The 17,304-nt window shown below is 44.5% G+C and overlaps 1 protein-coding gene across 4 annotated transcripts in view; it reads right to left on the bottom strand.

Moving 5' to 3' along the window:
* Window positions 1–17,304, bottom strand: part of RABGGTA (Rab geranylgeranyltransferase subunit alpha) — a 107,791-nt gene that overhangs the window by 66,979 nt on the left and 23,508 nt on the right. Inside the window, exons 2-9 of one of the 4 annotated variants that reach the window (XM_069762363.1) lie at window positions 12,668–12,697; window positions 9,492–9,602; window positions 6,683–6,807; window positions 6,378–6,412; window positions 6,114–6,296; window positions 5,833–6,030; window positions 4,982–5,065; window positions 4,635–4,717 (exon numbers count right to left, since the gene is read on the bottom strand). In XM_069762363.1, coding sequence (XP_069618464.1) covers window positions 4,635–4,717; window positions 4,982–5,065; window positions 5,833–6,030; window positions 6,114–6,296; window positions 6,378–6,412; window positions 6,683–6,807; window positions 9,492–9,602; window positions 12,668–12,670 — 822 coding nt within the window. In that variant the 5' untranslated portion in view covers window positions 12,671–12,697. Of the gene's footprint in view, window positions 1–4,634; window positions 4,718–4,981; window positions 5,066–5,832; window positions 6,031–6,113; window positions 6,302–6,377; window positions 6,413–6,682; window positions 6,808–9,491; window positions 9,603–12,667; window positions 12,698–17,304 lie in introns of those variants that run through there. The other 3 variants (XM_069762367.1, XM_069762371.1, XM_069762378.1) reach the window with 3 other exon arrangements.

Below are 17,304 nucleotides of genomic sequence, written 5' to 3'. Positions count from 1 at the left end.
TCAGTGTCCATCTGTTTTAAATGTGTGTGGTAACCATGTGCCGCCTCAGTATCACACGTACCGGCATCTAGGAATCAGTGGTACTGTTCGCTCTGTTTCCAGACGTTGTGTGCTGAAGACAGCTAACATCACTGTCCCCTGTTCGCAGCACGAGCAGGGGACAATGTTGAGAGTTGTATTCAACTGTTAACAGCGACAGCAGATGACGGCTGATGGGAGTACTCAGCAGCCAGCGACTGCACTATAAATAATGACATGGGGTTTTTCTGTATTTTTGATAACCAGCCAGGCAAAACTGACAGCTGTAGGCTGCAACCCTCAGCTGTCAGCTTTAGCAAGGCTAGTTAACAAGAATAAAAATACAGTATGGGACCCCTCTATTCTTGATAACTAGCCTTGATAAAGCTGACGGTTGCAGCCCACAGCTGTCAGTTTTGCCTGGCTGGTTATCAAAAAAACAAGGGAACCCCACGTCATTTTTTATTTATTTATAGAGCAGGTGGAGGCTGATGAATACTCTCATCAGCAGTCGCTTGCTCTCGCTGTTATCAGCTTAATACAACTCTCAACATTGTCCCCTGCTAGCGCTGATCACTGCACACTGGGAGAATGATGAGAGCTGTTTTCAGCACTCAGCGCCGGGGAACAGCGCTAACAGTACAGCTGATTCCCAGGCACCGGTACGTGTCACACTGACTGACACATGGATGTCATCCTTGAGTCAGTGTGCGGGATGTCAGCGTGTTTTGCACACACAGTCCGTGGAAACACGACATGTGCACAGACCCATTCACTTGTATGGATCTACCTGTGTGTCTCCGACTGCGTGTGAAAATTGTCACCACATGTACCGGACCCACTGACGTCTGAAAGAGCCCCAATGTGTTTGGGAATCACAAGATTCCCTGACAGATTGCAGGGGGCATATCGATCCTGCATGTTTGATTTGGGACTACTGATCCTTTTGTGCTCAGTGAATTAAGCCACTGCTAGAGGAGTCTGGCAGTGGCTACCTTGTAGAAAGCGCAGGAGAACTTGACAGATTACTAATGCTTGTTTATGGAGGAGTTGGGAGAGATAACAGTTACATCCATATATATTTGGACAGAGACAACATTTTTCTAATATTGGTTATAGACATTACCACAATTAATTTTAAACAAAACAATTCAGATGCAGTTGAAGTTCAGACTTTCAGCTTTCATTTGAGGGTATCCACATTAAAATTGGATGAAGGGTTTAGGAGTTTCAGCTCCTTAACATGTGCCACCCTGTTTTTAAAGGGACCAAAAGTAATTGGACAGATTCAATAATTTTAAATAAAATGTTCATTTCTAGTACTTGGTTGAAAACCCTTTGTTGGCAATGACTGCCTGAAGTCTTGAACTCACGGACATAACCAGACGCTGTGTTTCCTCCTTTTTGATGCTCTGCCAGGCCTTCACTGCGGTGGTTTTCAGTTGCTGTTTGTTTGTGGGCCTTTCTGTCTGAAGTTTAATCTTTAAGAAGGGAAATGCATGCTCAATTGGGTTGAGATCAGGTGACTGACTTGGCCATTCAAGAATATTCCACTTCTTTGCTTTAATAAACTCCTGGGTTGCTTTGGCTTTAAGTTTTGGGTGATTGTCCATCTGTAGTATGAAACAACGACCAATCAGTTTGGCTGCATTTGGCTGGATCTGAGCACACAGTATGTCTCTGAATACCTCAGAATTCATTCGGCTGCTTCTGTCCTGTGTCATATCATCAATAAACACTAGTGACCCAGTGCCACTGGCAGCCATGCATGCCCAACCCATCACACTGCCTCCGCCGTGTTTTACAGATGATGTGGTATGCTTTGGATCATTAGCTGTACCAAGCCTTCGCCATACTTTTCTCCTTCCAACATTCTGGTAGAGGTTGATCTTGGTTTCATCTGTCCAAAGAATGTTCTTCCAGAAATGTGTTGGCTTTTTTAGATGTTTTTTTTTAGCAAAGTCCAGTCTAGCCTTCTTATTCTTGATGCTTATGAGTGGCTTGCACCATGCAGTGAACCCTCTGTATTTACTTTCATGCAGTCTACTCTTTATGGTAGATTTGGATATTGATACGCCTACCTCCTGGAGAGTGTTGTTCACTTGGTTGGCTGTTGTGAAGGGGTTTCTCTTCACCATGGAGATTATTCTGCGATCATCCACCACTGTTGTCTTCCGTGGGAGCCCAGGTCTTTTTGCATTGATGAGTTCACCAGTGCTTTCTTTTTTTCTCAGGATGTACCAAACTGTAGATTTTGACATTCCTAATATTGTAGCAATTTCTCGGATGTTTTTTTCTGTTTAAGGATGGCTTGTTTCACCGGCATGGAGAGCTCCTTTGACCGCATGTTTACTTCACAGCAAAATCTTCCAAATGCAAGCACCACACCTCAAATCAACTCCAGGCCTTTTATCTGCTTAATTGAGAATGACATAACGAAGGGATTGCCCACGCCTGTCCATGAAATAGCTTTGGAGTCAATTGTCCAATTACTTTTGGTCCCTTTAAAAACAGGGTGGCACATGTTAAGTAGCTGAAACTCCTAAACCCTTCATCCAATTTTAATGTGGATACCCCCAAATGAAAGCTGAAAGTCTGAACTTCAACTGCATCTGAATTGCTTTGTTTAAAATTCATTGTGGTAATGTCTATAACCAAAATTAGAAAAATGTTGTCTCTGTCCAAATATATATGGACTAGCTATTGAACCCGTTCTACGCCCGGGTGGCGAGCATTTATATTGGTATATGGTCTCCATCCTGGTATGTGCTGCTCCCATCTTGCTCCCCCATCCTGTCATGAGCTGCTCCATCCTGCGTCCCCATCCTGTCATGTGCTGCTCCATCCTGCGTCCCCATCCTGTCATGAGCTGCTCCATCCTGCGCCCCATCCTGTCATGTGCTGCTCCATCCTGCGCCCCCATCTTGTCATGTGCTGCTCCATCCTGTGCCCCCATCCTGTCATGTTCTGCACCCATCCTGCGCCCCCATTCTGACATGTGCTGCACCCATCCTGTGCCTCCATCCTGTCATGTGCTGCTCCCATCCTGCGCCCCCGTTCTGTCATGTGCTGCTTCCATCCTGCACCCCCGTTCGGTCATGCGCTGCTTCCATCCTGCACCCCCGTTCTGTCATGTGCTGCTGCCATCCTGCACCCCCGTTCTGTCATGTGCTGCTCCCATCCTGCGCCACCGTTCTGTAATTTGCTGCTCCCATCCATATGCCCCATATGCTGCTCTATAAAGGTTGATGGCCCCCATAAGATGCTCCATAGTATATGCCTCATATGCTGCTCCATTATGGTTGATGGCCCCCATAAGATGCTCCATAGTATATGCCTCATATGCTGCTCCATTATGGTTGATGGCCCCCATAAGATGCTCCATAGTATATGCCTCATGCTGCTCCATTATGGTTGATGGCCCCCATAAGATGCTCCATAGTATATGCCTCATATGCTGCTCCATTATGGTTGATGGCCCCCATAAGATGCTCCATAGTATATGCCTCATATGCTGCTCCATTATGGTTGATGGCCCCCATAAGATGCTCCATGGTATAAGCCTCATATGCTGCTCCATTATGGTTGATGGTCCCCATAAGATGCTCCATAGTATATGCCTCATATGCTGCTCCATTATGGTTGATGGCCCCCATAAGATGCTCCATAGTATATGCCTCATATGCTGCTGCATTATGGTTGATGGCCCCCATAAGATGCTCCATAGTATACGCCCCGTATGCTGCTCCATTATGGTTTATGGCCCCCATAAGATGCTCCATAGTATATGCCCCGTATGCTGCTGCATTATGGTTGATGGCCCCCATAAGATCCTCCATAGTATATGCCCCGTACACTGCTCCAAAAATGTTGATGGCCCCCATAAGATGCTCCATAGTGTATGCCCCGTATGCTGCTGCGATATATATATATATAAAAAAAAAATAACATACTCACCTATCGTTGCTGGGCGCCAAGTGCTGGGGGGGCCTGAGCAGGCGGGGACACCGGCGCGCTGTGGGGGTCAGGTGCAGGAGTCGCCGCTAGCTCAGGCCCCCGATACACTTGCTATAGTCACCTGTCCCGTTCCAGTGCTGTGCGCCACTCCGTCTTCTGGATCCTCTGGCTGTGACTGTTCAGTCAGAGGGTGGCGCGCATTAAGCGCGTCATCGCGCCCTCTGAACTGTGAACGTCACAGGCAGAGGACCCGGAAGATGGAGCGGCGCGCAGCGCTGGAACGGGACAGGTGAATATAGCATACTCACCCTCCTGGCACGTCCCTGCTTCTCCGTTGGAGATCGCGGTGTGCGTTCAGTGCTTACGCATACCGCAATCTCCTGGGCTGCGTCACTCTGTGGGGTCCAGACTAAGCCGGCGTTTGCTCTTGCGCAGTCTATAAAGGCTTCGGACAGAGTGACGCTCCCAGCGTTATATTATAGATGTAACTGTAGCTACCAGCCAAACAATCAATGGAACCAATGGACGACTGACAGCTATTGTGTATGGAGCTTATAAGCCTTTAAAATGAGATCAGGTTTTGGTTTAGCCAAATAATGTTACCTTAACCAGCAGTACATCAAAACAAGATAACATGAAATTCACTTCTGTACACCTACTAAAACTGGTTGAGAAAAGGTTATTGATATCCAGGAGCCAGCCACATCAACAGAGATACATCTGATAGACAGAGGAAGATCAGCTGGAAGAAAAAGACAAATTTTAAAGAAATGCAGAAATGTACAAAAGTTACATTGAGGCTGGTTTAACAAATATGATGGAAATTTAAAATGAGCAATTTCATGATTTAGCATTATTAGCAAGGATTTGCCTTTTAACAGTGATAGCTTTCTATCAATGATCACAGGCGTTTAAGCAACTACCAAAGATCAATCATCCACATACCAGCATCACTATAGGCCTGTAATTGTGTAAAAGGAGGAAAGACATCCTAGGGGATACCCACCTCTTCCAAGAAGCCATCGATGGTAAAACCAGGCGCTCTGATCATTTGGGTCCGTGAAGAACGCATTCTGTACAAGCTCCAGTTCTAGCAGAAAATACAATCAAAATGCTGTTTATTACACAGCACATTATACACGTGGAAAAGTTACAAATGTGTGACAGAACACTAAAAATTGGAAGAAAAAAATAAATAAATAAATAAAGCCTGTCAATCATGTAGAGTAGGCTGATCACTTTTATTGGCAAATTTAAATTAACTAGGCTAATTTACAGAGTCTCAGCATGGAAATTGTCAATTGTCTTATATTAAATGTCAACCTGTCACCTCAGATATCTGCAGGTTAACAGCATTAGAAAAGGTGCCTGGCTGCCATACTGGAAAAGCAGCACCCAGAAGACAGTGAATTTTATTCCTCCAGGCTCCAGGGACCTGCCAGGTGTGCCAGTGCGGCTAGTCGCTACTCACTATACTGTGAGGCGGCTGTAAGCACGCTCCGGCACGTTGACTGACAGCCAGCTCTGCAGATCCCAGCTATCAGTCAGTCACAGTATAGGGAGCAATGACTTTAGTCACACTGACACGCCTGCCTGACAAAGCCAGCATCAACCAGGAGGAATAAAGTTGACTTTCTCCTGGGTGCCGCACTTCCAGTACACTGGCCAGGCACTTTTCTAATGATCTTAACGTTCCTTTTTAAGCGTCTGGTCACACGTCCATATGTTCGCTTGGAGAGCTGTCCCTATAGAAAAACGTGTGAACCTACCCTAAAGTTCAGAATTCCTTCTCCAAGAGTTCCTTCATGAAATATGGATAGAATTGTGACATTTCTTAAGTAATCTTTGTTTTCCCACCTGAGAGCAAGACTTTTTCGGTTGCTCGGCCTAGATGCTGTGGGTCTGGATGAATCTGGGGAAGAAGCTTGCTCCGATAATGCCAAGATGAGTAATTGGAGAAATTTTTGGTGATAAGGTCGCTAGTATATTCAAGCTCATCAGAGGGAGGCACATGAAATGATTGTGCTACAAATCTTCTGTAACCCCAGCAATGAACTGTATACCAGACGAGGAGGAAAATAAATATGATTAACGTCACAATATTGTGCGAGAGTGGACTCTATTTAGATTGCACTTACAATTCCTCTCATCAATCTCCAGAAATTGATTACAAAGTGTTAGCTCTCTAGCCCAATCTGGCTCCGGCATATGTTTCATGATCCAACAACGATGATACCAAGTGCCATACGATTTGGGGTTGACTCGTAGACAATTTTGTAGAAAGGAGAGCTCTGACAAATACAGAGAGCGCATCTCTTCATCTGACCTCAAATACAAAAAGAAAGCAAAGTGTAATATTTATGTGCTTAACAACTGACCACTTACATTTCCCCCACTTGTACCTTTAATTGGGTAGCTTTTCTGAATGGATACACACCTTTGAAAATGTAAAAAATATCTTTCAGTATTGTACAGCTACTTTGCATATCTATGCATTTCCATGGTTAGAGACTACAAACAAATCGGTGAGTAGGAGTAGTCTGATCCTACGTGTACCCCCTTCCATCTGTCACCAAACACTACTTGCAAACCGTCTGAATGCATGTGATCATTAAAGGATCATTTCTATTTGACCATACATGCTAACACTACACCTTTTCACAATTTGTACAATATCAGAGTCCTACAGCGAAAAAATAAAAGTCACCTGTCAGATCCAAGTGCAAGAAAAACCTCTCGTCTCAAGTTCCATAATGAGGCAAAGTCTGGATTTAAAGCCAATATCTGAGCTGTGATTTCCAAGGCTTCTTTATCCAACTGTCCACCTTTTCTCTGGGAAAAAAAACTAAAATAAGCCTTCATAGCACAGAAGGTTCATACTACGGGCAAACGTAGATTCTAAAGCAGGCACTGAAAAATACTGTCAAATTTATGTCGATGGTCCGTTCACGTTTCACTGAGGAGATAAAAATGACTGGGTTAAATCAGGGATGTCAAACGCAATTAATAAAAGCTTGGACAAAGTCGCAGGCCAACCTTGACATTTATTTTTAATAAATCTCTACAATTGAGGCAGTTTTTCCTTTTGAAAAGGAACGATGAACTTTTTCATATGGAAATAAACTTAAAGGGGTTGTCCCACGAACAAAGTTCGTTTTAATTAATAGATCTTAGAATAAAATAGGTTATGTAAGAGCAGGAAAAAGCAATGAACCCAATGGCCTAATTTAAATATGTAATAACAAAGGATAAAAAACCTTGAATAATATACAGTGGGTATGGAAAGTATTCAGACCCCTTTACATTTTTCACTCTTTGTTTCATTGCAGCCATTTGGTAAATTTAAAAAAGCACCCAACTGTTTGAAGCTCTCTAAGGCTATGTGCACGTGAACGTGCATGCTGTGCATGTGCACGTGCTGCGTTTCCGCAGCTGCAGGTCCGCAACGGTTTCCCATGAGTTTACAGTACAATGTAAACATATGGGAAACGAAATCAGCAGTGCACATGCTGCGGAAAAAAACGCGCGGAAACGCAGCGGTTTACATTCCGCAGCACGTCAATTCTTTGTGCGGATTCCACTGCGGGTTTACACCTGCTCCAATAGAAAACCGCAGATGTAAACCCGCAGCGGAATCCGCAATAGAAACCGCAATAAATCCGCAGTAAAAAACGCAGCGGTTTTGCACTGCGGATTTATCAAATCCGCTGCGGAAAAATCTGCAGCCCTCACAGATACGTGTGCACATACCCTGACCCTTTCTCCTTTACTCCCAATGTTTTCAGTGATATTCTCAGTTACATATGCTTTTTATTGCATTTTGTTCTACTTTTTGTGCAGCGGAATAATTAAAAATGAAGTCAAAAAGTGGGTTTTATATATTTGTTATGTTCACTGTAGGGGTTAAGTAATGTGACAATTTTATATAATCCTAATACCAAATGTATTATACATTTAAATTGTAGGAAATGTTGTGTTTTTTATGTTGCTTATTTTACATTTTTGTTAACTTTTTATTTAGTCCTACTACTATGAGACTTGAACATTTTAGTTTGATCACTGGTGTAATAACTTGAGGCTTTTATGTAATGTGAGCCGTGTGCCCACTCAGTGTCGGCTTCACTGTCCCCTCTTTCAGACGTATAAGTAATCAAGAGGAAGTGAGAGTGCAGCTATAGCTCTCGCTTCCTCATCTGAAGGTGCGGATAGTGAAGCCAGTGCTTATTGCCCCCATAAATCACTAAGACAATATCATGTCATAATGGGGCATCTCCTTACCAATTATAATGTACACATGTCACAAGAGGGGTTAATACAGATAAAATCCAATACATCTGCACATACACTGTACCTAATAAAATCTCCGTAAACATAAATGGTTACATGTCAATTTCTAGATTTAATCAAAATACTGATTAAGGCTATGTCTCCACGTCTTGGAAGCTCTGTGCTTTGGACGCTCCGCCCAAAGTGCTGCCCCCTTTTGTACGCGCGGTGATTCCGGATGTGTTCATTGAACACAGGCAGAATCACCACATCCTATACATAGACTAAGTTATTTATCTTGCGGAGATGGATTGTCGCCGCAAGATAGTCATGCTGCAGTCTAGAAAGACATGCCGCCTGTCCGGATGCGGCCGTGCGCACATAGTGGAGACGGGATTTCATAAAATTCCCTCCACTATGCTGTAACATCTGGATGCTGTGGATTGGATGCTGAGGCTGTACGCAGTGTCCCATCCGCAGCAAATCCTGATGTAATCCGGCACGTGGAAACATACCCTTAAAGGATTTTGCAGGATTTAAATAAACAAAATAAAATCCATTACTACATAAGACTATAGAATATGCTAAAAGCATTACTTACCAGCTGAGAGTCAGGGTATGTGCCTACCATCAGGAATTTGCTGCGGTTTCGACGCTGTGTATTTATGCAGGGTAAAAACCACAGTGGCCAGATGTTACAGCGTAATGGATGGGATTTCTAGAAATCCCATGTCTAGTATGTGTGCATGTGTGCCTATGGATCACCTGCAAACACCGACATGAGGCGCGTCTTTCAAGACCGCAGCCTGTCAATTTCAGTGAACACATGTGGATTCACCTGTGTTCAACAGAAGGCAGCGCTTTGGACGCAGCGAACATGCACTGCATTCGAAGTGCTGCTAATTCCGGATTCCGGCACATAGCCTCACTGCTCCAGTGATCACTAGTCCAGCAATAATTACAATTCAAACATCATTCATCTGACCTCTGTAGCAACTCACTGGCCTTGTGAGGATTTCATAGGCAGCACCGTTGAAGCCTGCAATTGGCTACAGAGGTCAGGTGAATAAAGTAGGACTGATGAGGTCCACCGGAGCAGTGTGGTATTTAACTGGTAAGTAAGGATTATTTCTTGGTTTTAAAAAAGATCCCTACTCTTCTACAGATTTTGGAAAACCCTTTCAACTCAAAGGAAAATTGGAAGCATATTAGTGGAAAAGCCAGCACCAGCTAATGACGGCTTCAGTTACCTTATTGAAGGCTGCCTGTGTGGCACTAACATAGAGTTGTAATTTTCTCTCTCTCTCCTTACGCTTTGCCTCCTGTTGCTCCAACGTAGTCTTCACTTTAATCCGCCCGTGCTAAACACAGAATATAGGTTATGGCTTTGTGAATTCAAGTTTCCCTTAATATCACATGGGAAATAATGTTATTGTATTTTCATACTGATGTATGGCGTAGACTATCAAAAAAACAAAAAGTCTCCAAAGCTAAATGTAAAAACCAAATACATTTTCCCAATCGCAATGTTACTGCTTTGGAGACCAAGACTTCACAAGTCACAAGTGATATGTCGCAGTACAAATAAATTATCCAAAGATTAGATTTTTCCCTGGCACAACAATATTTGTTCTCATCTACAGCTGCAAAACCCCCAGTATATAATAAAAGTGATTTTTGACTAAGCTATACTATGTACTATAGAGATATGTAGTGGCAAAGTATCATGAAGATTTCCTGGCCTCTTGCGCCAATGATTCTAATTCAGTTTCCTCAATTATTGTAGCCATTTAAGAGACAGCATTATGGCGCCTCTATATCCTCTGAAGTAATCGTGATTACAGTTTTCCTAGAATGGTATACATAATGTTGTATTTGTAAGCATTACTCAATGCTGCAAGACACTTGACACGGTAATTCTTCATTTAATCTGTATTTGGTCACCATATACCAATATATTATTAATCCATTCACACCACAATGGACGCCATTTTGACTATTTAAATTGATCTGTGGCTAATGTAGTAACATTCTATTTTAATCAGATGAAGGGTGCTAGAGGGGTAGTCGGGCACTTAAAAGGAACCTGACACCCCCCAAAATCGAAGGTGAACTAAGCCCACCAGCATCAGGGGCTTATCTACAGCATTATACTCACCCAGGGGCGGACCCACTGCGGTGGGCGTCGCGGTCTGGTCCGGGGCCTTCTTACGATGACGTCCTCTTTTTGTCTTCACGTTGCTGCTCCGGCGCAGGCGTACTTTGTCTGTCCTGTTGAGGGTAGAGCAAAGTACTGCAGTGCGCAGGCGCTGGGCCTCTCTGACCTTTCCCGGCGCCTGCGCACTGCAGTACTTGCTCTGCCCTCAACAGGGCAGACAAAGTACGCCTGCGCCGGAGCCGCAGTGTGAAGACAAAAAAGAGGACGTCATTGTAAGATGGGAGGCGCCGGACCGCGATGCCCATCGGACTGGACAGCAGCGGGACCGCCCCTGGGTGAGTATGATCTAACCTCTTTTTCTTATCTTTCAGGATACATCGGGGGCTTATCTATAGCACTACAGAATGCTGGAGATAAGTCCCTGATGCTGGTGGGCTTAGCTCAACTTCGATTTTGGGGGTGACAGGTTCCCTTTAAAATGCATTTTCTAAATATCTATCCTTACACCCTTACCACTATTGTAATTGGCTGTATCACACAACACCCTACACTTCTCCCTATCCCTGTTTTTATTTTTTATTAACACAGTATTTCCTGTGACTTTTCGTTTGAGAGACGTCTCAAATGTGATGTTACAGGAGGCTGCACTCACTCTCCGCAGTGTCCATTACCGCTCTTGGAACAGGAGGTCACCAGGAAGCAGCACTGCTTACTAGCTCCTTGCATCGCCACCCCCTCTGAAGCTGTCCTGGATGATTGACAATGTGAGTGCAGCACCAGCAATTTTCTTCCATCTCCGCTGCCAACACTAGAAGCAGCGAGTGACACCAACGTTGCCTCTAGATGATTTGAGGGTGGTGTAGAAACTGCGGGGCAGCACTAGTGTCACTCACTTCTTGTTTCTCCACCACCTGATGTATTCTTTCACAGACGCTACTGTGGCAATAGAAGCAGAAAGCCGGTGCTACACTCACTCGTCCATCACCCAGGATGTCTTCACAGGGGCTATAATGCAGGAAACTAGTAAGTAACTGTATCGCTGAACCTTGATGATGTCCGGTTCCAGAAGGGCTGATAGACGCTGCGGGGAGTGAGTGCAGCCCCAGCCTCTGCTGATGTCATGTTCGAGAATCCTCTCGAACGAACCAAAACAGCAAGTACAGTAAACAAAAAACAAAACACACATTTAGGGATTAAATAGGGAAAAGTAGGGCATTGTGTAATAAAGCTAATTACAAAAGTGGTAAGGGCATAAGGATAGATATTTAGAAAATATAAATCACCCAAACGTGTTTAAATATCGCAATACAAAAGTCTTTAATTCATTTATTCTTCCTCTTTGATTTTTTTTTTTTTTGTTAGTACCGGGACAGGTTTCTTCTATTGGTTAAAAAGGCACAATTTTTCTCAATACAGTAAGCACATTGTTCCGATTATGCTGTGTGCATGAGTGAAGCATTATCCTCTCCCACCTAACTCAGTGGTGACCGACAGGCTGCTGGATATACACTGACAGGAAGGTCTGGAGCACTCCCCTATAGACACTGTAGGCATAATTATGAGTTCATTTTTCATGGTTCCTTTCAGCCAATGACAATATTTTTGCTGTTTTAGCCATTACGAGAGCAGACCTGTTCATTTACTATATTGCCCTAATATAGAACAAATGTTGAGAACTACTTTATTCTTAAAATTCAGCAAAAGTATAAAAAAGGTAGCAATGTAAAGAAACCCCGACACCTAATGAGTACAGTGATGGCAAATCGAAGCCGACTCCTACAGTCAGGTCGGCACAATAGAAGGAATCACCACTAATCAAGATAACTTCAGTGATAGAACAAAGCTCCTGGACACGTGCGACCATCACCACAGCTCCATACACTGTATAATGGTCATTGTTGACTACTATAGCTCAGCTCCCATTCACTTCCAGCTGAGCCAAGCTACAGAGCCTGGAAATGGCAATTACACAGCATGCTAAACAAAATTGGCCTGGCCAGAAGCTATAAAATATTGTGCCTGTATTTGCTTCATTTTATGCCCTACAAGTACTCTAACATGCAGTCTAAACCGCCTGTTAAGTGAACCAACATACTTCTGAACAGGCAAAGGCCACAAGTGCACGGGACAGGAAGAATTCTCATGGCATCACCAAAACAGGGAGGGGGCCCTAATTCTGGTAACTTTAATTGAGTACATTTTTGGAAGATGATTTTTTTTAAATAAATAAAACTCTCTTTCTCATAGTGCAGGATAATTTGGACTTACCATTGTGTCTAGGAATCAGGGACAGCAGGTCTGCAATAAATGAAAATTGGTCAGTCATAAGAATCATTTAAAGATTACATGTATACAGTATCGCACAACTATAATACTAGAATCACAGTTAGTACGGCTGAAAAAACCTAAGACACACGTCCATCAAGTTCATCTGATAGATGGGAGGTGATAAACAGAAGGTATTCTGCATGAATCAATGCATGAATCAATCTACCCTAAAAAAGCTAATTTTTCCCCTCGTGATCCCAAGTATTGATTGCCTGGGTTAACATTCAAAAATTAGAATTATAACACAAAAACATAACAGGAGTCAGAAGTGCAATATGATATGTACTGATGATTAGCCAAAACATTAAAAGGGAACCTGTGATGTAAAATAATGCTATTAAACAGCAGATACAGGCTTGATCTGTAGGAAAATAGCATTCGGATTCTGTGCGGTGCTGGCACCGAGAGCCCCTCTGCCAGGAGGAAATTCATTTTATTCCTCCTGGCAGTGTTCGGTTTCCAGTCATAGGGGTGCCACCAGCACTGTTTCACTCACAGCTCTTGTGTATAGAGAGCAAGTAACCGCACTCCTTGTACTGACTGACAGCCGACTATAATGCTGATCCTGCTGTCAGCCAGTGGGGGGTGGGGGGGAGCAGTTAAAGATAGAGGTGAGCGAACCTTTCAAGGTTTGGTTCGATTGGCCGAATGATTGGACATTCGCCGAACATGTTCGATGAACGGTTTGACAAACGTACCCGAATGCCATTAGATTCAATAGAAGGCCAAACCAAACATATAGACAACACCATAATGGGTGACAAAAACAGCTTCCCAAACAGCTAAAATTAGGTGTGTACCACACCATAAAAAATCTGGCATCAATTGACTCACAGTAGAAATTTGCAAATGGCACAGCAGAAGTCAGCCATGGGCCATGCATGAGGTATCGGGGTCTGGCCCAGCATTTACAGCTTGGAATTGAGGACCTGGTGGTTAAGTGAGCGGTGTAAGCCTTCTAAGATGGGAGACCTGACACCTCAAGCAACAGCCGATGGCATTGATATTGAGCTCCAGATACTCCTGAACCATCCTCTCCAGCCGTTCACAACGTGTCAGACTTGTACTCTGTTCTGCTGGTGCAGGGGCTGGGCTAAAAAATGTGTTAAGTGACTCACAGAATTTGCTATTGTTTTTGCGATAAGGCCTTGACATTCCCGGGGGTTGGACATCTAGAAGTGGGATGCACACTGACTTGGGGAAAACGAACCAAGTCTACAAGCATGTTTCGATACTCCGGCATGCACACATCCCTTTCCACGGGGGGAAGCATCTAGCTAAATTTACTCTTGTACCATGGATCTAACGGAGTGGCAACGCAGTAGTCAGCACTATTTCTAACCCTAAGAATACGGTCATTGTTTTGAAGATAACGCAGCAAAAAGTCGCTCATATGTTGGGCGTTTCCATGAGGCCCAAGTTCATGCTGTGTTGGTGCCAGCATGACACTCAAGGTTGCTTCCTCCATCCCCTCCCACCAACCATGGACAACATAGAGCAGATCATTATCCTCTTCATCTCCTGACTATTGTGCGTTCATCACCTCATCCTCCTACATTTGTTCCCCGGCTCCTGCATCTTCACTAAGTTTGTCTGGTACCATGAACCCTCCTTGATTGCTGTAAGCCACCCTCCCTTGGCATCTGATGTGCGACAGTCCAGAAATTTGAGATATTATTCTCCCTTCCGTATCCTCCTCTGATTCCAACTCTTCTGCTGGGACCATCACCTCATCACTGCAATCCGGACTGCATTGGCCCAGGCTATTCAAAAGTAAATACTGCACCAGGGCTCATCGCTGCTGCCACAGCAACATGTGCTGAGTGGAATTCCAGTGTGTTGGAACATCGCTAATCAAACGGTTAACCGTTAGACTGAAAGACCTCTGTAGCGATACAAGTCAATGACCTGCGGGATGCGATTCTCGGAAGTGAGCACACACAGCTTTCTGCAGCAGCACATTAAGGCCTGTATAGTGGCAGAAAAATTGCTGCGACACCAGGATGAGGACGTGACTCATGGAAGGCATGTGTGTGAGGTTGCCGGCCTGGATACCTGTCCACAACTCTTGAGCTGTGTGACTGTGATCTCCAAGTCATATTAATTTAAACACTGACTGATTGCAGTTAGCCATGGCTGTGCAGTGCGGAGGTGGGGGGATTCTCTCTGCACTGTTGGAATGCATGTCTGATTAAGGGAGAGGTTGAGGGCACAGGTGGAGGCCCTAAAGGAGGTGGGGGAGGCAGAAGCAGTGGAGGAAGTGTTCAATACAGAGGTTTGTCCCGCAAGCCTTGGGGACTCCCAAGACTTGTGGAGCAGCCCCTTGACAGCCTGCACACACAGCCACTAGTCACCCAGTGGCCAGTCAGCGAGATATAATGCCCTTGCCCATGTTTGCTCGTCCAGGTGTCAGTGGTGAAATGCACCCTGGCGGACATAGATTTTTTCAGGGAACGAGTGATGTTGTTGCAGGCACAGCTGTCTTAGAGAAGTAATGGCGACTGGACGACTGGTACTGGGGGACTGCGACGGCCATCAACCTTCAGAAACCGTCTGTATACACCAAGCAGAAAGGCAGCATTTCCGTGGCCATCAGACTGGAGATGGTGGAGTTCAAGCTCTTAGCTTTGCCATGTGTAAAAGGAAACTTTCTTTTACATGACCACAACTGCAGGACCGAGGGCTTGCTGCTGTGCTGAGAGAAGGTGGAGTACGGTGAGTCGGACAAACTACTGGAATGTGAGGGAGGTGCATGCGGAGATGTTACGTTGGATTGAGAAAGTTGTCATGTGCTAGTTCTCCGATATAGGTCAAAAACAGCAGGCATGTCCACTTCTGTTACAGCTAACGGTGTGCTCTCAGTCACCGTTTACTGGAGGATGGAGAACAGGACAAACTGCTGGACTGTGAGTGAGGTGCAGGAGGAGATGTTATGGTGGACTGAGAAAGATGCGTTGTGCTAGTTGAGACAAAAGCAGCAGACATGTCTACTTCTGTATATAAACCTAGAAAAAAATCGCACCAGACACTCAGATAAGCCCTAGATCCAGCATGGATCCCGCAGGGAAAGGTAATTAACCATAGGTCTGGGCAGATCAAAATAGAGGTACAAGAGGAATGTATATAAACTGCCTGCAGTACCTCGGTCCTCACTGCAACAATGTCTCAAGGTAACGTTATACTTATTTAAGTACATCTTTCATATACACAATCATGTTGCCTTGACTCTATTGCATATCCGCCGCCACCCAGTATATCTTTAGTGGATTTTTTGCAGCGGTGTTACTCACTACTCCAGTGCACATACGGGATTATTTCCCTAGTGCACGATTCAGTAGTCCTTGGTCTGCAGTTAGTGTAGGGTGCTCAATTTTCCCCTCATGTTGTTTTTAGCATTGTATTTACCATCTCGTACATGCTTTCTTTTAGCTGCTTCTTCCCTGCTACCTGTTTTTGTCCTTGTACTGCTATTCTTTCATTATTATATTCTTTGTGTATATTTGATACTTTAATAAAGATTACGTTTATATACATTCCTCTTGTACCTCTATTTTGATCTGCCCAGACCTATGGTTAATTACCTTTCCCTGCAGGATCCATGCTGGATCTAGGGCTTATCTGAGTGTCTGGTGCGATTTTTTCTAGGTTTATTTAGTTTTGGCTTAGAGGTATGCCCCCTGCTGGCCGTGAGGGCTTTTCTATGTAGGTGTTTTTATGTCTACTTCTGTAATAGCTGACCGGCTCTCACTCACCACTAATGTGGTGGGAAAACAATTGTAGTTTCTGTGGCTGGAGACCTGTGTGAGAAGACTTGGAATGGAGATGGAGGAGGAAGCAGCAAATGGGGTTGATGGGATGGCCAGTGTCTTGGTGAGGCCCACCAGTCCGCATTTTAGCGGTGAGATTCCCACACTAAGGCATGTTGTTCGCGCATGTGCCGGTTCATGTATATAGTTGCCAAATTATTGCAATGTTTGCCTCTGAGGTTTTTTTGTGTGCAAATGTGACAGATAACGTGTCTCAAAAATATAGGCAACCCTTGCTGCCCCTGCGAACTGCATACTCGTGACAGGTGCTGGTCACAGCCAGAGATGGGGCCGAGTATGCAGTGCTTGTCGTGGTTGCATCACTTCGTGTCTGTGTGGGAAGCCGCAACGTAACCTCTTCATGTTTCTCCTCTGCTGAGCTACTAAGCTGCGTACCTCTGGGTTCACACCCAGTGGGATCTACAACCTAATCATCATCCTCTCTGTTCTCACAGTATCTGAATTCTGCTCGGACCCTACCGGCCCCAGATCCAACATGAAAAAATTTTTAGTTGTCAGTGCAGATGCTTTCCTCCTCTGGATTCTGTGATTCTTCGGAGTAGACCTCTGATACCCATGGAAGACAATGTCTGAACAGCTCTTCAGAATGGCCCATCTGTGGTTCCCCACAGTCAGTTGGGAGTTTGGAAATTTTTGACGCAGGGGAAACAAGGGAGATTGGGGTGCCACCTCTGAGGATTGTACTGTCTGTGATGTTAAGGTGGAGGAAGAGGACACTTGATGCAGCGCTTGCCCATCCACTGTAGCACA

This window comes from Ranitomeya imitator, chromosome 1 (genome assembly GCF_032444005.1).
Source record: "Ranitomeya imitator isolate aRanImi1 chromosome 1, aRanImi1.pri, whole genome shotgun sequence".
In the NCBI taxonomy this organism is placed as follows: domain Eukaryota; kingdom Metazoa; phylum Chordata; class Amphibia; order Anura; family Dendrobatidae; genus Ranitomeya; species Ranitomeya imitator.
This window is presented reverse-complemented; position numbering and strand designations above follow the sequence as displayed.